Source organism: Rosa chinensis, chromosome 6 (genome assembly GCF_002994745.2).
Source record: "Rosa chinensis cultivar Old Blush chromosome 6, RchiOBHm-V2, whole genome shotgun sequence".
Taxonomy (NCBI): Eukaryota; Viridiplantae; Streptophyta; class Magnoliopsida; order Rosales; family Rosaceae; genus Rosa; species Rosa chinensis.
The window spans coordinates 46,113,106-46,135,330 of NC_037093.1; the positions used below are offsets into that span (position 1 = coordinate 46,113,106).

The 22,225-nt window shown below is 37.6% G+C and overlaps 2 protein-coding genes and 1 long non-coding RNA gene across 4 annotated transcripts; 2 read left to right on the forward strand and 1 right to left on the reverse strand.

Annotated features, from left to right (window-relative positions):
• Positions 1-919: 919 nt before the first annotated feature.
• LOC112174188 (AUGMIN subunit 3) lies at positions 920-8,664 on the forward strand. 2 transcript variants are annotated; one of them, XM_024311928.2, is made up of 18 exons: positions 920-1,210; positions 1,299-1,335; positions 1,412-1,515; positions 2,014-2,209; positions 2,609-2,675; positions 2,908-3,011; positions 3,698-3,782; positions 4,352-4,409; positions 4,921-5,052; positions 5,179-5,248; positions 5,697-5,754; positions 5,873-5,928; positions 6,153-6,305; positions 6,712-6,823; positions 6,937-7,078; positions 7,680-7,755; positions 8,024-8,119; positions 8,327-8,664. In XM_024311928.2, the coding sequence occupies exons 1-18, from the start codon at positions 1,035-1,037 to the stop codon at positions 8,456-8,458; spliced, it is 1,854 nt and encodes a 617-aa protein (XP_024167696.1). In that variant the 5' UTR covers positions 920-1,034; the 3' UTR covers positions 8,459-8,664. The 2 variants fall into 2 exon arrangements, with proteins under 2 accessions (XP_024167696.1, XP_024167697.1); XM_024311929.2 differs by having other exon boundaries at positions 921-1,210; positions 4,355-4,409.
• Positions 8,665-8,940: 276 nt separating this feature from the next.
• Positions 8,941-13,137, reverse strand: LOC112169190. The gene is made up of 5 exons (XM_024306175.2): positions 12,790-13,137; positions 12,462-12,622; positions 12,222-12,252; positions 9,839-9,938; positions 8,941-9,321 (listed from the first exon to the last, which is right to left on the reverse strand). The coding sequence occupies exons 1-5, from the start codon at positions 13,093-13,095 to the stop codon at positions 9,215-9,217; spliced, it is 705 nt and encodes a 234-aa protein (XP_024161943.1). The 5' UTR covers positions 13,096-13,137; the 3' UTR covers positions 8,941-9,214.
• Positions 13,138-19,163: 6,026 nt separating this feature from the next.
• LOC121049747 lies at positions 19,164-21,380 on the forward strand. The gene is made up of 2 exons (XR_005801222.1): positions 19,164-19,394; positions 19,530-21,380. It is a non-coding gene; the product is annotated as an uncharacterized LOC121049747 (long non-coding RNA).
• The last annotated feature ends 845 nt before the right edge of the window (positions 21,381-22,225 follow it).

Genomic DNA, 22,225 nt, shown 5'->3' on the forward strand with positions numbered 1-22,225 from the left:
CAATTCGCTACAGTAAAAATGTTGGCTTCGATCTCCACATTTCCGGCCAAATCGCCGTAAACAAGTCCCACCTGCGTGTTAAGGAGGAGGAGACGAGTCTATCGATGCTCGCAGCTCGCCATTTGGTGGCCTAGAGGTGGTGGAAGAGAGAGTTGCAGAAGAGAGACAGAGAGAGCACGGGGGAAGGAGAAAGAAAAGAAAGAAAAGTTACCCGGCCACAGTAACTTTTTAAATTTATACCGATTTATCATAAACAGTAACTTTCATATTTCGCTTATAACTTTCGCATACGAACTCCGATTTTTACGTACCACATATGCACGTGCTCGGTTTAACGTCCTCTACAACTTTCATAAAGAACATTTTCTCAAATTTTGACCCGAACAAAAAGTCAACTTTTAGGGCCCCTAAAATATTGAAACGGAGCCAGAAAGTAAATGTAAATGTCGTTTACCTATCAAAAGACTCATAAACTGGTAAATTTAGGTTCGGGACGTTACAGTAATATAGTGACGGTCACGAACTGAATCCTCTATCGAGTATTCTCCTTGTTGATCAAACTGAAAAACAGAACCTGCAGTCAATTAGTGTAAAGAATGCAAGTAATAGTGAGAAGATCGAACTGGACTCATGAGCTCCTCAAACACCCCCCCCCCCAAAAAAAAAAAAAAAAAAACTTGGACTCGTGACGGTGAGCCAAAAAAAATCCCGTATGTAAGGAGACATTGGAAAATTATTGGCCAAATAATACTGCTAATAACAAACCTTGAAGCCGCTCTAAATCAATGTATCTGTAATAGTGTAATGGTATGGTTAACGGAATTATAGTGATTGTCAAACAAAAAAATATTTGTTACCGGTAAGATAAGCCGGTGAAGGTAATAGTAAACGGTAAAGTAAAATTTCACTCTAGCGCCAAAAGTGTGCAAACCTTTCTTCCTTTCTCTATCTCTATCTGTATCAGTGTGGTGCCGGCAGCAATTTGAAATTCGAAAAACCGTCGAGATCTGAAGAAGAGGAGATTCCGATCGGGAATGAGCGGAGCCACACTGTGCGCACTGTTGGGCGATTTGGGGTACGAAGGCGCCGATGCATTGGACCCCGACAGTTTCGAATGGCCTTTTCAATACGACGACGCTCGACCTATTCTCGATTGGGTCTGCTCCAGCCTCCGCCCCTCTAACGTTCTGTCCCTCACCGAGCTCTCTCGGTAACCGCTCTCTCTCTCTCTCTCTCTCTGAGCTTCTATTCTAATCATCTGCTTGAATTTCAAGATTTTGTGATTGCATTTTGTGCAGGTACGAGCAGTTTTTACAGGAGGGAAAGCTCTTAGAGGTAAAATTCGCACTTTTCTCTGCTCTGGTTTGAGCTTTGAAGTGTGCACATTGGTTGATGTTTGTTGAATTTGCAGGGGGAAGATTTGGACTTTGCTTATGATAGCATTTCTGCCTTTTCTTCCAGCCGAGACAACCAGGAGGCGGTTTTCGCAGCTGAAGAGGGACTCAAAGATATTCGGTAATTTCTCGATTCTTGATTCTGCTTCTTAGCAGTATTCTGTTGACTATGTATTTATTATGAGGATGTAGAAGATATTTTGGATGCGGTGGGGTTGTGGTTGTCTGTACTTGATGGAATCAGCTTGAGCAAGGATTTCATTACATTTCTTGTTTCTAGTGTAACATATGATTGACCATTACAACTAAGATAGAACGTAACGGGGTTCAGTTGCTTGTTTGCATGAAATTGACATCGGAATGTATCATACGTTGTAAATTTGCGAGTTTTATTAGGTTTGCTTCTTTCTTCATTACATCTCGAGAACCTGGTTTTAGGTCTGCAAAGATGATATATTCTCTCAGATGTACCAGTGATTAGTTCCTTAGTGTTCGTCTTGAGATTCAGAACCACCTGCTGCCATCTTCTTGGTTTCCATTTGAAGCTGTAAATTTTTCGTCTACTGATGCATTTGTGTTATCCTGCCCCCAATACTTATGGACTTGTTTTATTCCTTAGGGATGCAACTCTGGCATATAAATCTGAAGCTTTACAGTTGCAGAAGCAGCTTAGACATCTGGATTCTCAATTTGACATGCTTACTGGTCAAGCTTCTGCTTTGATCCAAGGTAGACGGGCTCGAGTTGCTACAACATCTACTATTAATGGACACCTTACTACCATAGATGACACCCTTTCTGCAAAAAATTTGCAGGTATATTTAGAGAAGGCTCCTTAACTAGAATAGCTACATTTGTTCCAATATATTCTGTCACATGCGACCAATCTTGAAATGGATCTGACTAATGTGCACATTGGTGTTGTCGCGCATTATGGAAAATCTGCTACTGAAAAGTCTGATGGCATGTAATTTCTTCATATGTTAGTAATTTGGTTTCCTTAGGTTTGGTTTTCAATACACAGACATCAATGCATTATTAGTAGGTGGCATAAAGATCAAGATGAATTAATAAAAATCAAGACGAATTAATAAAAGTATTAGTTTATAGCATGCACAGTTTTAATTTTTATTTTCTTGAGACACAAATACTTATATCTATTTGTTTTCACTTAAACATTCCTGAAGTTTTATAAATGTGTTGCTGTGATTTAGATGAATGCAGTTCTTGGAAGGATTGCGTCTACAGCACAGGAATTGGCTCATTATCACTCTGGGGATGGTATTAATATCTTCTGCCTTATAGTACTTCTGTTGGCCATCTGAATATACTTGGAAATTCTCTGCCACTGCCTACCTAGTTATTTTATATTGCTTCATAGTTTAATACAAAAATGATTGTGGAATCTCTGCACAACTGGAGAAGTAATTAAGACCATTATCTTTCTAGTTAGTGTTTCATTCCTTCTCTGTTTTGTTCTTTTGCTGATTTTTTAGCACTACTGAAATTGCAGGGGATGGAATCTATTTAGCATATTCAGACTTTCATCCGTACTTGCTTGGAGATTCATCCTGTATAAAGGAGCTCAATCAGTGGTTTGCCAAGCAGTTGGACACGGTATGCGGATAATTTCTTCCCCTTGAAGGAATTTCTAATCTAATGTATGTTGATATATGAGTGTGCCTTTTTAAAGCCCTTTAAAGTCCTGCTACTCTGCTAGTCTAATTTCGGATTGTGCATAGTGTTGCTTGCAGTTAGGAGTCTTAGGACATAACCTTAGGAAGCCTTCTGCAACCTTCCTTTTTGAGTTTTCAACAAATTTTATGCTGGATTTTATTTCTAGAATCATGTCTAATGAAAAGTAGATTTTAATTCTCTGCGAGTTTCAATGTTTTGTTGGATAAATTTATGAGCTCATTTGGTTGTGGGTAATTTAATAATCTTTACTTAATAGAAGAAAAATGATAAAATACAGATTTCAAGTATGTGTTTTCACATTGCTCACCTAATGAAACTTTATCCTGCCTTTTTTTTTTTTTTTTTAATGCAACTTTATCCTGTAAGTTTTGATAGTCGTAGGGGAGTGATATGGTCTTTTGCTAGTTCTATATTCTTCTGATTAAACTATGTTCCTTCTCATCTCCTGTAGATTTCTTGACTTCCTATTTCTTTGGCTATACTTTCTTTGCCTCTCTACTTCTCCAGTGATTCTCTGGACTTCATACAATCCTCATGTATCATGTAATATATTATTTCTTTAGTTATTAAAAAGGAAAAAAGGTCTTATTAAAGGATATGAACAGGGCCCCTTTCGTTTAGTTGCTGAAGATGGAAAGTCCAAGTGTTCGTGGGTGAGTCTTGAAGACATCTCCAATATCATTGTGAGAGGTAATCATTTCTGGCTACAGCTTGTGTTCTCACTTTTCATTCTTGTGGTTTTTTGCCTTCTTTTCGCATTAAACTTTTCAATATTCAATTTCCAGTTTTTTGCTTTTCCAATTTCTTAGTGTTGCATATTGAGTTTGGTTGTTGGGATAGTATAGGGATTCTGTTTGATGTCTCAGACGGTACCATATGCTATTTTCCATTTGAAAATGTTCTATTAAAAGTCATGAATTTAATGAACCAATGAAAGGAGTGATATATACACATTGCTTTGGAGTTGATAGTGTAATGCAATCATTCTGTATGCCATAAAAGTATTTTCCCTCCTATCGACTGCCATACTTTCAAAATGAAAATAAAGGCAATATTTTTCAGTTTTAACTTCTTCTTTTTCCTCCCTCTTTTTGTGTTAATACATGCTTGTATCACTATGTCTTTGATGTAATAATGTTGACGGTTATGAATAAATGAAATTTTCTGGTTTGATTTTCTTCGTATTAAGATGTTTTATGTTTCTTTACTTACAAGGAGTAGCAGATATTGACTCCCTTTTCCTGGCCTTTTGGTTGCAGCAGATTTAGAAAAATCCCAGCATCAACGTGTCTCAGAATTGCAACGACTGCGTTCTATGTATGTAATGCCTTTTCTTTTCACAAAGTTTTATGCTTATGCTAATTGGTAGAGATAAGCTTACTTATACCTGGGGACAGGTTTCTGATGTACATCCCCTTTGAGTGGCAGACTCAGGATTATTTAAGTAGGGGCATAACTACTGGGCAATAGTTGGGTTTGCCATTGTACAAACTAGAACTGTGGTTATATTTTATTTACTTCAATGCCTTGAGAAGTTACAAAGAATTCACAAGAAATAGATAGTTAATTTTGAACTATGGTGGCAGTTAGAGGATTATCCTAATAGCTGAATACTTTTTTATTATTATTTTTATTTTTCTGACGCTTGAGTGGTACAACTTAGAAATTTTGATTGTATTTTAGCTTTGTTTTGCATCTATCTCTGTGTCTCTGTTCATGCACATGTGTATCACGTACATTTCTTTTTCTTTTCTTGTGTAGTTCATGCTGGGATTGTTTATAATTTTACAATTCCTGAAGTTGTTGCGCAACTGTCTAATTTGTGCAGTTTTGGGACAAGTGAAAGACAATGGGTGGAAGCTCAAGTTGAGAATGCTAAGCAACAAGCTATTCTAATGTCACTTAAATCTCAAGTTTCATCAGATGAAGCGCACATTCATCTTGATCTTCATTCCCTTAGGTATAACCATATTATGCATTTGAAATTTTCACGCGATTACTGTTTGTGAATTGGTTTCTTTTAATGTTATCTATCAACTACTTTATAAAGTATATGTTTGACACCAGATTTGATGTACATGAACAGGAGGAAACATTCGGAGCTTGTCGGAGAACTATCAAATTCTTATAACAAGGAAGAGAAACTGTTATCTGAGGTTTGTATGTGTCCTGGTCCAAGTTTCCTGTACTGTACTGGCTATATACAAATCTTCGGACAAAATATTGATACCAATAGTAGTCATAGTTTTGACCAAAGATTTTTGGAGGATTACGTATGTGTTGGGAAAAGGATCACAGAAATGCAACCTACTAGTCATGTTGCGTTTAGTTAATCTTCAAATATTTCTCTGGTAGCTTAGGGATTCTTCAGTTAAAGCAATAGATTTTCCTTGCATTGTTCTGTCCTGTCTCACTTTCTGGGCCTTTTCTCTGTACGTCTTTTTGGTTGGGAATGGGTGCATACTCTGATACTCCTACAAGTTTCTTCTGTTATTTGTGGTTCTTTTTACTCATAATAGAAAATGAGTTTTTATTTCATTCATTTAGTTTGACTTTATTTTTTAATATTAACTGTGTCCCTTTATTTATTTAATCTCTCTTAAGACTATTCCGGATCTGTGTTGGGAGCTGGCTCAACTCCAAGACACATACATATTGCAAGGTATTGGTAGCTATACCATTGCAGAAATCTAAGATGAATGAAAATCCAATTACTCTCCTTTTATGCGTCAGAAAGTTCTTTTTATCTGGTTAATTAACCTTGCTTCATGAATTTGTAGGCGATTATGACTTAAAGGTCATGCGACAAGAGTACTATATCAACCGGCAGAAAGCGGTATGGTGACCTACAAAATTCCCATTATTTCTGTCTTATGTGATCTTCTAGATGCTTTTCTGTTCTAAACTCTGCAAATAATTTCTTGCAGTATATGCAAAGCATGAGAATGAATTTCAACTAAAAGTTATTCTTTTTGTAGCATCAATGGAAGGAGAAGTGTCAGTTAATACCACTAAGCATTCTGATCTTCTAACATTTATTTTCTAAATTCTTTTTGGCAGTTTATAAATCATCTTGTCAATCAACTGGCGAGGCACCAACTGTTAAAGTTAGCTTGCCAGTTGGAAAAGAAACACATGCTTGGAGCATATTCGTTGCTGAAAGTTATTGAATCAGAGGTGCAAGCCTACCTGTCAGCAACTGAAGGCCGTGTGGTATAATATATATCCATCTCCCTCCCTCGCTCCCTTTGCTACAATAATCTTAGTTTCACATGCTTCTTTTAGACATCTCCCACCTCTATTGAATGCTGTCTCTTGTCTCTTAGATCTCAGTTATTTCTTTACTATGTCTTCTATATTTCTTTTTAATAGTGGAAGGGAAAAAAATAGTTGACTTTTTATAGGGTTATGCGGCTTACTGTTTGATGAAATATTGTATGTACCTAAAACTTCCATGATAACACGTTAATGTAATGCTGTGGTTATGAATTTTCTCAGAACTGGGAAGGGATTATGCTTCAAATTTTTATAGAAACCTACTTATAGTGAATTATCTCTATCCTTCATCTATTTGTTATTTTTCTTCCATATAGCTGACGTTGCTTTGTTATCTTTCTAGGGTCGTTGCCTAGCCCTAATCCAAGCTGCATCTGATGTACAAGAACAAGGAGGAGTGGATGATCAAGATCACTTTTTGCATGGCGTTAGAGATCTTTTGAGTATCCATTCAAGTAATGACAGTACAATCTTTTTGGATAAGCTTATTTATGCATATAATGAGTGTTAGATTTTCTGTTGATTGATAATACTCAGTTTTTGTTGTTTATCTATACTCTTTCTGTAGATGCTCAAGCTGGGTTGTCAACATATGTATCAGCTCCGGGTATTGTGCAGCAAATATCTAGTCTTCATTCAGATTTGATGACCCTTGAGTCGGATCTTGAGACCTCTCTTCCAGAGGACAGAAGCAGATGTGTCAACGAGCTGTGAGTTACCCCACTTTTTCTTAAACAATATGAATACTAATCAAACAATCATTAATCAGACTAGAAATATCTTGTTAAAATGAATTGATTATTCCTATCATTGTGTGGAGATTGTTTTAATACACTATTGGCTGGGAAAGGTAGCACAGATCATTTAATTGATTGGGACAGTGTCGCAACGTGAAGAGGGGGGGTGTTGGGCGGCCTGGGGATTGGTAACCCAGCGAAGAAAAATTTGGCTTTGCTCGGCAAGTGGCTGTGGAGGTTCCCTTTGGAAAGCCATTGTGATCAGAAGAAAATAAGGGACTAAGGAGAATGGGTCAGATGCCAATCTAGTGGAAAGAGCTCCGAAACCCTGGGAGGGATATTTCCAATGGACTCCTTATGTTCTTGGAGTATTGTCAGGTTATACAGTGGACTGTGGGGGGGGGGGGGGGGGGGAGAGTACGGTCAGATTTTGGGTAGGACATATAGCTATATACCTACGGACTCCTTATGTCTCTCTTCTCCATGACGCTGAGTCTGATCTCTTCTGTGCAAAAGTATGCTGATTATTTTTTCTTGGGGGAAGCTTCTTATCTCATTTGTTTATGTGTATTAGGTGCACTTTAATTCAGAGTTTGCAGAAATTGCTGTTTGCATCTTCAACAACTGCGCAACCAATACTGACATCTCGGGTATGAACCTCACTATTAAACTCATGTAACATTTCTGTTGAATGCAAAACGTAGTGGAAAGAGAGAATACAAGCATGTGGTAACTCTGCATGAACACCATCAAACTTATTCTAATTGCATCAAAGTAATGTTATAGCAGGCATGCTACTTTCTTTTCTTCTTACTTTTTCTGATCCATGTGAATGGGTCATGACAAGCTATTTATGGTAATTCTTCTGTTTTTCTATTGTCTTTGGTCCTGTGCCAATTGATGTTTTGTTCCTTCCAGCCATTGATGAAAGAGCTTGATGAAATGGAGAAAATAAATGCAAAACTCTCAGCTGCAGTTGAAGAGGTGACACTAGAGCATCGTAAGAAAAATGAGGTAAAGTTTTTTGTTTGTTTCACCATCTTTCTCCTCATTGGAGTAGGATCTGCCCTGTGAAGCACAACTAGGCGTTGTGAGTAGTTAATTTATTAAGAAATCGAGTATAGTTCTAAACATATGTTGCAGATTTGTTTATTTTGAGGACTTTCAGAACCTTAGTAATGTTATTCCTAATGTATTTTTTCTTATGTATATGGCATGCAGATAGTTAAACACCACTCCCAAGAAGTTGGGCTTCAACGGGGTGTGTTTGTTGATTTCTTCTGCAATTCTGAGCGTTTGAGGAGTCAAGTTCGGGAGCTAACTGCACGAGTCAGAGCTTTGCAGGTTTCATAATTCGTGCATCTATTCTACTGTCTGAGAGAGATATAGTGAGTGAGAGCTGAATCTTTGTATTTATCAAGCAATCTATGGTCTAATGACTCGAACTTATAAGTTCAATGTATATGTGATTGTGTATTTAGTCGAGTCTTAATTTTCTTTACCATCTTGTAGAATAAACAAAATATTTTTTTAAAGGTAAATTTCGTCCTCCGTGGTCACTAAAAATGTCCCAATACTTTTTTTAGTTTTGCACCTCTGCCAGTCTGCCGTAGTTAAGTTTTGTTATAAAAAGGTGTAAAACTAATTTTTTTTTTTTGGTTCCTAGTTTTGCATACGCTACACTTGTGCTTCTTGGGCATTACATGGGTGGAGCATTTGCTTTAGAGGAACTTATTTTGCTCCACCATGGTTGGTTTCTTTGTAATGCTATAATATTAAACCGTCTTTCTAAAAAAGAAAATAATAATAATAATAATTTATATCAGACCTCCTCATGTTCATGTAAACACCTTCTCTCACCAACTTCCATCACCACATGCACTACAAATTTTTTTTTTTTGAAAAGATGCACTACATATTTACATGTGTGGAGAATTTTACCATATGAAGGGAGACTTGGAGAGAACTAGAGCTTTGTGAAACTTTGAAAATCAATCTTAAATTCTACAAGGATCAGTTTACCTTGGTAATTCTACTCATACTTTTTTCAAAGATAGAAAACAAGTTCTGCTTTTTAGTGATACCCAATAGATGATTAGCACCAATTCTTCACTCTCTTTCACTGTCAGAAAAGTATCTCTGGCTGTCAAATGGCTGTCTTCTGGAGTTCGTATCATGGACGTTAGAAGAAACTTCTCCACGCATAGGTGCAAATGCTGCAGCTCAAGCACAGAAAACTAATGAGAACTGCACAATTTAACAATTCTCAATTGAGAATATACTGTCACTGAAAAAAATTGTAAAATTTTTGCAATTGACGAAGGAAAAAGAGTCATTTCAGCAGCACTTTGACTGTAGTGAATTCAGATCCTTTTCGAAATTGAAAGAACAGTCATTACGGCATCAATTTGTCTTAATGAATACAAATTCTAGTTCTACAACACAAAGCTTTGGATCAATCCTCTATCTTGAACCTTCAGCACATGCAGTCATCAAACAACAGAAAAATGGAGGTTTTAGTCCCACTCCCTTGACTAACAAACCGGTAAATAGCTAACAATCAAATAAAGCAAGCCACTACCAAGTACCACCCATACTAGAAAAGTCTCAGCAAATGAAAATTTTTTGATCAAGGGAATATCAACAGGGAACCAACTCAATTTACGAAATCACAAAAAAATAAAAAAACATAAGTTCATAGCACAAAATTTTGTCAAATCATGTGGAACTGACCTTTTTCTTTCATCCTCCTTTCTCTGTCATACTCAAATTTATCCCTAATTTGGTTAACCTTTTCCCATGTATCACCTTGCCTACTCCCAAATCCATGGTCCTGCAACAAAACCAAGTCAGTTGCATGACAACGATGGCACAGAAATAATCATAGCACCGATATAGACAGATAAATCCAAGTAGCACAATGCACCCCTATTTATACCATTAATTCACAGTATCATGTCTTGCAACACAAAAATTACGGCTTCATATTATTAATGAACAGCATACGAAGGAGCCTGAGATAAATCTCCTTGTACAGACTGAGAAATCTGAGACAGACTGCCATAGCATAGATTGTGGCCAAATCTTATTAACGTTAAGCTAAATTTTTCAGTCCTGCTGGAAACAGCTTCTCCAAAATCGTGATACTGCACTTTTTTTGTTCTATGACAATCTCCCTGTAAGAAACATACTTGTATTCATAGAATAACGAAGTACACCATAGAGGATAAGAAAGTCCACATAAAAAGCAACATTTACCAAAACAGTAACAATCAACAAACCAAGACACAGAAGCATCCCCATCATAAAGAATAGCCTTCAATGAACTGTTAGTGAATCTGAAGCAACCTATGCAGAATTGCAGATAGAGATGCCCAGGATTCAACCCTTTCCCACAAAATACCTGCCTCCTCAATCCTGCCTCCCTAACCCTCCTTAATTTCCCACCAAAATGCTGCCATAACAGCAGAGATGTTCACAGCATCTTACCCATATTACACAGTAGAACATAACATGATAGTGAATATCCCCGCTCACAATAGCCTCCCAAAAAAACCTTTCCAAACAAAGACAAAGCTATGGGACGGCGAGGCAGTAAATTATTCAAACTTTCTGGATCATTTCTGTACATCTCACAGAAATTAGGTGAAACACACCAAGAACTTCTGAACCATATCCCAAGTAATCAATCTACCACCAGCAATACTCCAGACCAATGCTTGCAGCTTTCCGGGGACCTTAGCCTAAGAGAGGACCAAAAAAAGACAAGAAAGGTCCATACACAAGAAGAATCCTGATGACTCCAGCTTGCATACTCTCCTATCCAACCTTGATAGAAGGAGAAAAATATCTCTAAACACACCAACAAATCTGTTAATTCCCCCAACACCTGAACATTAAGATTCCTCCAAAACCCAAGACAAAAGATGAGAAACAGAACTATCACACAATCTTACAGTAGAAGCATTCCGGAAATGAGTCTGCGTAATGGAGGACCCCACCCAACGATCTACACAGAGACTCACTCTCTTCCCATTCTCACCCAGAATGGATAAAGGGAACAAAAAAATATTAACGCCTTGAGAGATATCCTTCCAAGGACAACGACTTGAACCTCTTGTGAAAATGCAAGAATCCCAATTCGTTCTCTTGCAAACCCATAATTTCAATTAATGACAGCATACCAAATCTCTCACATTAAAATTTTCAAAACCCTCCCACTAAATCAACAGATTTTTTTCCCTTTCTTGATTACACATTCAGTCGTATCAGCCAGTGTCAAATATTTGAATCAGTAAAAGATAGTAACCTGGCTAAGGGGAATGTCGACTCTTAGATAATCAGTCTTGGGTAGCATGGAAGAACTGATCAACTAAGAGTCAACACCCCCCTCTTGATACCCCTTTCCTCCCCTCCATCCTTTCTAATCTCCACCTTTCCCACCACTCCCAAAAAGTGAATTTCTTGGGTTTCCTCCAAGTGGATTCAAGCCCTCCCTCTATCGGGAGGCAGACCATGTCCCAAGCCACCTTGGCAGCCTTAGACTCTAACCTCACACTCAGAATATCCTTGACATATAGAAGAACATGCCACGTGCATATGTGTATAGAAACATATATGTGGCCTATCGAAATTTATACTTCACATTTGGCATCACTTGTAACTTGATTATCCCCTTCCATTACATACTAATGAAATGCAGAAGCTCATAAGCAACCAGGTGACTAATCAAATGAACTAAACTTGCTTCCACTTAATTTAACAACAAATTCCAAAACGGAAAAGGAAAAAAGGAAAGCAGATTCCCCTCAATCTAAACTAGGAACTTAGGCCCAGGCTTGAACAAATTGTAAATGAGAGTTTGATCATTGGGCCAACAATATCATACATGATATATGTGACAGTTTAAATTATATACACTGCTATATAAAGTTCACTAGGAATAGTTCCATTTAACCAAGAGGAGCAGCTCTTGAAGATTATAGAAGAACATGTTAGGTGTGATTATAGAATATAACTTTGTAGGTAGTAAAAAAACTTAGAGAAATGTGGGACAATGCAGAGCTATAAATTTCATCAGGTATAACTTTATCTATATACTGGTAACAGATCGAACCTTAAATTGCTCGGAATGGGATTGCCTGCTCCTGAAACAGAAGAAAGAGAGTGAAATAAGGATCTGGATGCCATTATGCAATACAATGGACAGTGACATTTCACATCACCACAGAAGGCAAGTTCTACACAAATTTGTACAAGTACACAAATTGTGAATTTTACTCAAACTTCCTTCTTTTATCTAACTATAAACATAGCCTTACATATTAAGGTCCAAAAGTTATTTCAGAAAGCATACCGGTATGGATTGAAATCCTGATCATTATCTTCAGCTGACTCGTAATTCGCATGATCCTGGGCAAGCTTTTTGGAGTAACCTTCGTCCCAGTACAGCCTTTCCCAATTCTCTCTAAGCTCCTGGTACAGCTCCATATACTTTTTGCACCAAGGCTCATGCTCCTATCAACACAATTTACTAAACTCATATCACTACAAACCCCAAACAATCAATGCAAAACCTCCAATTTACCAAAACACTATCTTAAACCCCTCCGCAAATCTCATGAATTACTGTAACCCTAGGTAAATGAAACCGAACCCGAAACCCTTGGTGAAAAGTTACCTACCGTTTCTTTGAGAACGAGGCGAGTGCGGCGCATGAACTGTTCCCTGAGCTGCTTCCTACGCTTGTTGGGGATGTTATCTCTCGGAATCACGAACCGCTCACGCGGCGGCACGTGGTCGCCGATTTCGTGCATTTCGCCGTCGACTATCCACCACTCCGACTTCTCCTCCGCCTTCCTCATCGCCAGCGCCGGAGACCTCGACCGACGCCTCGGCGACCGTGCCTCCGTTCTCACTCGCCGGAGCTGGTTCCCGGCGGCCTCCACGCACCAAGGAAACGTCTTCAGTCTTTTCGCCAGGGAGAGCATTTCGGAAACACAGCCCGACGAGTGTGACTCTGTGACTGGATAGCTAGCCTAAGAGGACCCGGTTCAATGTTCAACCGGATTGAACCGGGTCGGGTTAAATGTTTAAAAGATGACACGTGTCGAAATCAACAGATGAATGCTCGATGTGAGTCCGTCCATTCTGCTATAGCTTGCTCAATTTTTATTTTTTGTGTAAGGTTACTGGCAGGTGTTACTACCGGTACATTTTCTTGTTTTAGTTGTTTGACTTGTTATATGTTTAGTCCTTGTTACGAGTGTGAAATGTAATCCTTCCTTCCATTCTCACCTTATACTCTTTAACATGTTTGTTATTTTTTTTTTTCCACTATAGACAGGACGCCAGTTATTTTGGGTGACAAGTATCAACAGATTCCATGGCTAAATGATTCTTCATATTCCAATTTTGATAAGTTACTTAAACCATATGAGGGGTCTGATTTGGTAAGTAATTCTTGAACTTCTAAAAGAAGAGATGGAAACTACTATTTATTGGATCATCACCAGGTATGGTACCCAGTAACACCAGCAATGGGTAAGGTGTCATTTAATGGTCCAGAGTGCAGCAATGAGGTGTGAAGGTTACTGTGTTTTCTTTTACACATGATGTGCATCATTTGGTAATGGGAAGAATTTAAACCCAATCATTTTAACTTGGATCTCCTAGTCAGAGATGCAAAATTTTGACTTGCAGCCTTGAATGTGATTGAAGAAATGATTTTTCAATTGTGCTTTTCCTTAAGTTGGTTCTCCTTTAGGAAATTTCCATGACAAGATAAAGTTATTAAGATGGTTTCATTGAGAACTTTCTTATAAACCAAATTGTGATGTACCATTTCTTGTTAAAGTTGTTAAAGATTAGGGGTGGATTCTGTTCCGATCAGTTTAGTTTTAGGCTGAAACCGAACCGAATTGAACTTTCGGTGAGGTTTTGCATTTTTCAGAAGTTGGAATCAAAAACCGAACCGATCGGTTCAGTTCGGTTTTTTCAAATTTTTTTTTTTCTTTTCAATAAAACAGATTTTTTTTTTAAGTAAAAAAAAAAAATTTGGCAAGATAATGATATAGAATTTGCTACCTCTACTTCTACCCATTTGGTATTGTAACTCAGGAACTTTTTTTTGTCTCTTCAAACCTATAATAATAATCCATACAACTAAGTTTACAAGTTCACTAATGCATGCTTTATACTTCAATAGACAATAATCTAGACTCCATAGTTCATAATCAAACTTCAAAGCTTCATTATATGAAATGGTTGGCTTTGGTTCTCGTTTCGAATTCGATCAACTACATCAAACTTAGTTACTCTTATAAACCTATACTCCAAAAAGAAACCTCTATAAATTCAAAGAAATTATAAAAACCGACCGTTGAATGCGATTATTACAATAAATTATGCGTGTGGTTAAAAATTTAGCCAATTCCACAATAGTTTCTAACCCGATCGGATTGGTCAACTGTAATCACTTGTATGTTTTCTTGGTTGACCAATGGCGTGACGACCACGAAACGTTCTTATTTTTTAACATCACGTTTGTAAATATTTCATTGATGGATGTACGTTGACATAAGATAAAAATTTCAATTTTAATTACCAATACATTGGCCCATATAGGGGTCGTCAACGGGCCGGGCCGGGCCCGGGCCGGCCCATTCATAGCGGGCTTGGGCCGGGCCGAGCCGGGCCTTGCTATATTTTTAAATAATTGCGGGCCGGGCCGGGTCGGGCTTTATTAAAAATCAAAGGATCCAAGCCCGTCCATATAAAGCGGGCCTTGCGGGCTTTTTCAGGCCGGGCCGGGCTTAGCCTTGCGGGCTTTTTTGGGCCGGGCCTTGCGGGCTTTATTTATAAATAAATATTTAAAGACACAAGTATTTTTTTTTTTAATCAAGCTTTGGAAATTCAATGGATAATGATCAAATACAACCAAAGATAACAATCTATATAACTATATTGTACCAAAAAAAATCTATATTTATATATAGATACTAATTTGTTGATAAAAAATTTTTAAAGACACTAATTTTTTATAAATCTATATTTATACATCATACACTCCAAAGAGCTACATATAGCAATTCAAAGAAAATGAGAAACCGACCGTTGGATGAGTTTATTACAATAAATTATGAGTGTGGTAAAAAATTTAGCCAATTTCACCATATTTTTGAATCCGATCGGATTGGTCAACCGTAGTCACTTATATGTTTTATTGGTTGACCGATGGCATGGCAACCGCGAAACGTGCTTATTTTTTCACATCACGTTTGTATATATTCCATCGATGGATGTGCGTGGACATAAGATAAAAAAAAATTAATTTTAATTACAAACACATTGGACTATACCAATTTTATTCCTAAAGTTATATGACTTATACATTGCATTTAAATTGTTTAAGTTCATTCTAAAGCAACCATGAAGTGGAAAATGAATTCGGAGAAACCAACCGCTTGATGGAGAGATTGTAATGTTTTATGGTGGTTGCAGAAAATCCAGCCAATTTGGTTCACGTTTCGAATTCGATCAACTAGGTCAAACGTAGTTACTCTTATAAACCTATATTTATATATCATACACTCCAAAGAGCAACCCCTATCAATTCAAAGAAAATGGAAAAACCAACCATTGGATGAGTTTATTACAATAAATTAAGAGTGTGGTAAAAAATTTAGCCAATTTCACCATATTTTTGAATCCGAACGGATTGGTCAACCGTAGTCACTTATATGTTTTATTGGTTGACCAATGCCGTGACAACCGCGAAACGTGCTTATTTTTTCACATCACATTTGTATATATTCCATCAATGGATGTGCGTGGACATAAGATAAAAAAAATTAATTTTAATTACAAACACATTGGTCTATACCAATTTTATTCCTAAAGTTGTATGACTTATACATTGCATTTAAATTGTTTAGGTTCATTCTAAAGCAACCATGAAGTAGAAAATGAATTCGGAGAAACCAACCGCTCGATGGAGAGATTGTAATGTTTTATGGTGATTGTAGAAAATCCAGCCAATTTGGTTATCGTTTCGAATTCGATCAACTAGATCAAACGTAGTTACTCATATAAATCTATATTTATATATCATACACTCCAAAGAGCAACCCCTATCAATTCAAAGAAAATGGAAAAACCGACCGTTGGATGAGTTTATTACAATAAATTATGAGTGTGGTAAAAAATTTAGCCAATTTCACCATATCTTCGAATCCGATCGGATTGGTCAACCGTAGTCACTTATATGTTTTATTGGTTGACCGATGGCGTGGCAACCGCGAAACGTGCTTATTTTTTCACATCACGTTTGTATATATTCCATCAATGGATGTGCGTGGATATAAGATAAAAAAAATTAATTTTAATTACAAACACATTGATCTATACCAATTTTATTCCTATAGTTGTTTGACTTATACATTGCATTTAAATTGTTTAGGTTCATTCTAAAGCAACCATGAAGTAGAAAATGAATTCGGAGAAACCAACCGCTCGATGGAGAGATTGTAATGTTTTATGGTGGTTGTAGAAAATTTAGCCAATTTGGTTCTCGTTTCGAATTCGATCAACTAGGTCAAACGTAGTTACTCTTATAAACCTATATTTATATATCATACACTCTAAAGAACAACCCCTATCAATACAAAGAAAATGGAAAAACCGACCGTTGGATGAGTTTATTACAATAAATTATGAGTGTGGTAAAAAATTTAGCCAATTTCACCATATTTTCGAATCCGATCGGATTGGTCAACCGATATGTAGAATATATATATGCACATATTTTATATAGAAGTATAATAGTATAAAAACTTCCACACACACACACACACACACACACACATATATATATATATATATATATATATCTCTCTCTCTCTCTCTCTCTATATATATACACACACATATATATTAATATATATATATATATATATATATAAACACACACACACATATATGATATATTGATATATATATATATATATATCTATATATATATATATATCTATATCTCTCTCTCTCTCTATATATATATATATAAACACACACACACACACAGATATATATATATATATATATATATCTATATATATATATAAACACACACACATATATGATATATTGATATATATATATATATATATATATATATATAAACACACACACAAATATATGTCTATATGTGTCTATATATATATATATATATATATATATATTTATAAACACACACACACATATAGATATATCTATATATATAACACACACACACACACACACACATATATATATATATATAAACACACACACACACACACACACACATATAATATTTTGCGGGCTTTTACGGTCCGGGCCTAGAGGGCTTTTACGGGCCGGGCCTAGCGGGCTTTTGGCGGGCCGGGCCTATGGGCCAGGCCGGGTTTTTGCGGGCTTTTTTGTGGGCCTCCATCGGCCCACCAAGGCGGGCTTTTGAGGGTTTTTTGACGGGCCGGGCCGGCGGGCCTCCATCGGCCCATTTGATCCGCGGACTTTTTGATGAGGCCTAGGCCGCCCATACCAATTTGCCTCCTAAAGTTGTATGACTTGTATATTGTATTTAAATTGTTGAGGTTCATTCTAAAGCAACCATGAAGTGGAAAATGATCGAATTTGGAGAAACCAACCGCTCGATGGAGAGATTGTAATGTTTTATGGTGGTTGTAAAAAAGTCCAGCCAATTTGGTTCTCATTTCGAATTCCATCAACTAGGTCAAACTTAGTTACTGTTATAAACCTATATTTATATATCAAACACTCCAAAGAGAAACCTCTATAAATTCAAAGAAAATGGAAAAACTGATTGTTGGATGCGATTATTACAATAAATTATGCGTGTGGTAAAAACTTTAGCCAATTTCACAATAGTTTCGAATCCGATCGGATTGGTCAACCGTAGTCATGATATGTAGAATATATATACACATATTCTATATAGAAGTATGAGAAATTCCACACACACACACATATCTATCTATATGTGTGTGTGTATATATCTATATAGAGGCCCGATCATAGGCGGACGTCCGCATTGTCGCTAAAGTGCAGACGTCGACACAGCAGCAGCTTCCAGGCGGCGACAGCAGCGCGCGGCTTGCAGGAGAGAGGCCGGAGGCATCCCGGACTGTTCTGGGCAGCGATTGAGGTTGCACGTTCTCCGCAGCGGCCGGACCTGCAACTGCAAGGTTCTGAGCAAAGCAGCAACCTCGTCGCCGGCGACTCGACCCGACTGCAGACCGGCTTCTCAGACCCCTAGCCCCGCCTCGAAGCTTGATCGAGGCCGTCTTTTCAAGATCACGGACGTCCGCTCTCGAAATGCTCCATGTATATATATATATATATATATATAATGAATTTCCAGTTTTGACCCACTGTCCGATCACATTTTCACATCTTCACCGTTCAGTTTTTAGGTATATATGAGTAGATCACTTCTGCAAATTTTCAGCCAAATTGATGATCGTTAACACATCGAAAACTGCAATTTACCATTATAAACACAAACGGTTCCGGTTCGACAGATTTGGTTCGTTCGTGTAAATTGCAGTTTTGGATGTCTTCAAGATCATCAATTTGGCTGAAAATTTGTAGAGATGATCTATACATTAGGACCTAAAAACTGAACGGTTAAGATGTGAAAATATGATCGAAAGTGGGTCAAATATGGAAATCCGTAACTTTTGTTTAGGTACGGATATCCGCACCTGAGCAATATATATACTTTATAAAGTCCACCAATATTGGTAAAAAAAAAAGAAAAAACTAAACTTTTAGGTTCGGTTCGGTTTTTTTCTATTCGGCTTTGTTCGGTTTTCAATGCGGTTTTTTTTTTCGGTTTTCGGTTTTGCGAGCCCACCCCTATTAATAAAGACTGGCTTTTAGTACCTTTGCACTCGCATGCATCATGATGCATTGCTTGCCATACAAAACAGTGACTCTGCTTTTGTACGGTAAGATTTCCTTAATACATCAAGTTTTCATGGTTTGGTAAAGTCTCTTGGTTGTCAATTCAGAGATCTGGAATTGAATCCATTCTTCATTAGGGTTTGGGATGGTAATAGAGTTACCTTCTTTGGCAGAAACCAGGTATTGGAGGCGAGGTAGTGCCACATCAGGATAACTCATTTCTTTATACCGAACCACAAACTTGCACAGGTTAATTTGTAGCTGGCCTTGGAAGACGCAACTATAGTAAATGGCTGCCTATGGGCTATTCCTAGATCTCAAAAGAGTAGAGTTCTCCTTCCGCCCTTTGCTTCCTTCTATATCTCCTTTCCTAACGACATCTTTGTCTATTTTGACATTTCTGCTTGATGTGTTTGATGTAATCAAGTTTTCCTCTGATCTGTCTTTGTCTGGAATGAAGATGGCCTTGTTAGACGGTTTATTAGAGGTGAAGATGGTGTGACCTTTGATCGGCCTTCCTCTGCGTATGATCCAAAAGATTTTGTGCCTATTGAAGTCAAAGCTGGGTCTTTAATTGTTATTCATGGTGATCTTATTCATCAAAGGTCAGTTACATTGTTTCTGTTGTTTCCGAAATGGAAGAGACATGTGATTTGTCTCCTTTGCTGGATGGTCTGAAAGGACTCTAGCTATTTGCCTTTTTCCTGTCAAATCATTGGATTACAGTTCGGAGAGCCAGTCTTTGAAGTCAAGGCATGCGTATAGCTTGCATGTGGTGGGTACAGATGGCTGCAAATGGGCTCCAGATAATTGGTAAATTTTACATCGATAATTTCTAAGCTTTACATTTTGTTTTCGGAGTGACTTGTACAGTATACATTTTCTGGTTTCTCTAGCTTTGAAGTATGAATCCCAACTATGAACTTTTGTGAATCAAACAAATTGCCGAGTGTACCAGTATCTAATGTGTTAAGAATAAGTGAAGGGTAGTTATTGTGAGGAAGCATTTTTATCTGTTTGTAATTATCTTCTCTTGGATGTTTGAAGTTCATGTGTTTGAATTTGTGGTGTTGGTTGACCAACCCTCTAACCTTTCAGAAACTATCATACAAGTATGGAAAAACGTTCCAACTAAGAGATAATGGTAGGAGAAAAATGCTACCTGTGCAGGACAAAATTATGTAGTACAGAAGATGGTTTATTTTTCACTTTTATGTTTTGTTGGCTATCTGCGCTCTTTTTATTGTAGGGATTTATGACATTGAGCTCTATGACTTTTGTCCGACTTAGAGGCCCTAGCTCAGAAATTGCACTGATTGAACTTCTCTGGTTCTGTGAGAGAAGATTTCTAGAGAGAGAGGGTCCTCCTTCTCTCTAGAAATCTTCTCTAGATCTGTCATTATTTTGAAAGTCCACCACCACTCCCACCCCACCCGCCACCACCTCTACCACTGCCCCCATCACCTTCACCTTCGTCTCCACCTTCACCCAACCTCTTTTCTCGACCAGATCGATCTGCTCACTTCATCATTTACCACCTTCCTCTCTTTCCTCACCGGATATTTCCAGTGATGGAAAACTCCATGTTCACCACCATCTTCACCTCCTCTCCATCCCACGTTTTCTCCTTCTCCACAGACCAAATCTCCTCTCGAGTCACCAAATTTTTCTCTCTAAGTTCTACCCCTAAATCTGTTCATGCTTTCTTTGGACGGGATTGACTATGGTTGCTTCCAGATCTGCTTACTTCTCCACCACATCTAGGCAAGATTTCTCCCGTTGGTGGATTTTTGTCCACTTTAAAAAGGTTGTCCAGATTGCTTCGGCAATCACACCCACTACCGTTACTTTGTTTCTATTGGGCGTTCTTGAGCCCTGTGTGTGTTCCAACAGGTGGAGGAGGTGGCATGATTTGTTTCTACGGCGGTGGCTTCTGTTCATGGAACAGCATGAATGCGGCGGGGGTATTTCTTTGCGGCAGCAGATTCGGTGGTTGTTTGATAGGATTAGGGTTTGTAATTTTTCTTTGGGCTTTTGGCTGTTAGCTGGGTTTGACCCATTGTGGGTTTTATTTTATGTTTAATGGGCCTATGTGCCTCATTTGCTGGGCCTATGTGCCTCTTTATCTGGGCCTATGTGCCTCTTTTGCTGGAGTCTTCTGGGGTCTTATGTACCTCTTGTATTTTGCTTGATCCTTTGGATCTTCTAATACAATCATTGACCAAAAAAAAAAAAGAGGCCCTAGCTCAAATTTGTATGTTTCTTGTAGCTGTTAACTGATTTATCCTAAAGCCTATGGTTTTATCTTGAACCAAGATTCGGCGAAAGGTGCCACCAGAGCCCATCTATGTATCTTAACATGACCTGAAAGTTGATGTCTAGCTCGGTTTTGTAGTTTTGCAGCTCAAGCTGACACATCTATCTTCCTTACAAAACTTATGGTCTCACTGTAATCTATATTGCTTTCTCCGGATTTAGGTTCAAATAATGCAGATTACTAGAAATGTGATCACATTATCTCCTACAATAAACAAATTTGTTAAGTATCATTGTGGATGTTCTTGCAACATGTTTAAATTGTAGAAGTTAAATGCAAATTTAATTTTACTTAGACAATCCTCGAGATTATACGTAACATCTGCTACTACAAAATTTTTCCCATGTCTTGTATATTTTCGGCTGGGAGAAACTGTCAGGATTAGTTCTTTATGGATTTGTACACTAGGGTGTGAAAACTTTGGGGAAAAAAAAAAACAAAAAACAAAAAAATCCTATGAAGAGAAACCTCACTATTAGGCATAAACAAGCCCAATGACTTGCCCAACATTAGTTCAAAACACAAGTGATCAAGGTTATGGCCCATGGCCTATTTTGTACGGCTCTCTCACAGAAAGATATTCCAAATTCCCAAACTTATGGAAGCGGACCCAAAACTTACTCCCTAAAATAAAAAGGATTTCCAAGATCATGATTTTTCACTAAAAACTGTGGATACAAATTGCATGTTCTTACTTTCTCAATTAAGTCTCCTCTTTCTCAATCATGATTTTTGAGCAATTCTCCAACCGGTGGAACTCGAATATCTTAACCTGATTTTTTCTTTACTAGTTTCCAAAGTTTGAAGAAAATGCATAGAGAAAAAAGATGTCGGTGTTC

What these genes read in the sequence shown, in the direction of transcription:
- LOC112169190 (XM_024306175.2), bottom strand. Translation starts at nt 13,095, where the DNA reads ATGCTCTCCCTGGCGAAAAGACTGAAGACGTTTCCTTGGTGCGTGGAG. An exon ending in CCCATTCCGAGCAATTTAAG is followed by an intron (nt 9,939 to 12,221) that starts GTTCGATCTGTT and finishes GTTTTGTTGCAG; the next exon opens with GACCATGGATTTGGGAGTAG. An exon ending in AAGGAGGATGAAAGAAAAAG is followed by an intron (nt 9,322 to 9,838) that starts GTCAGTTCCACA and finishes CTTGAGCTGCAG; the next exon opens with CATTTGCACCTATGCGTGGA.
- LOC112174188 (XM_024311928.2), top strand. Translation starts at nt 1,035, where the DNA reads ATGAGCGGAGCCACACTGTGCGCACTGTTGGGCGATTTGGGGTACGAA. An exon ending in TCCCTCACCGAGCTCTCTCG is followed by an intron (nt 1,211 to 1,298) that starts GTAACCGCTCTC and finishes CATTTTGTGCAG; the next exon opens with GTACGAGCAGTTTTTACAGG. An exon ending in AGCAGATGTGTCAACGAGCT is followed by an intron (nt 7,079 to 7,679) that starts GTGAGTTACCCC and finishes TATGTGTATTAG; the next exon opens with GTGCACTTTAATTCAGAGTT.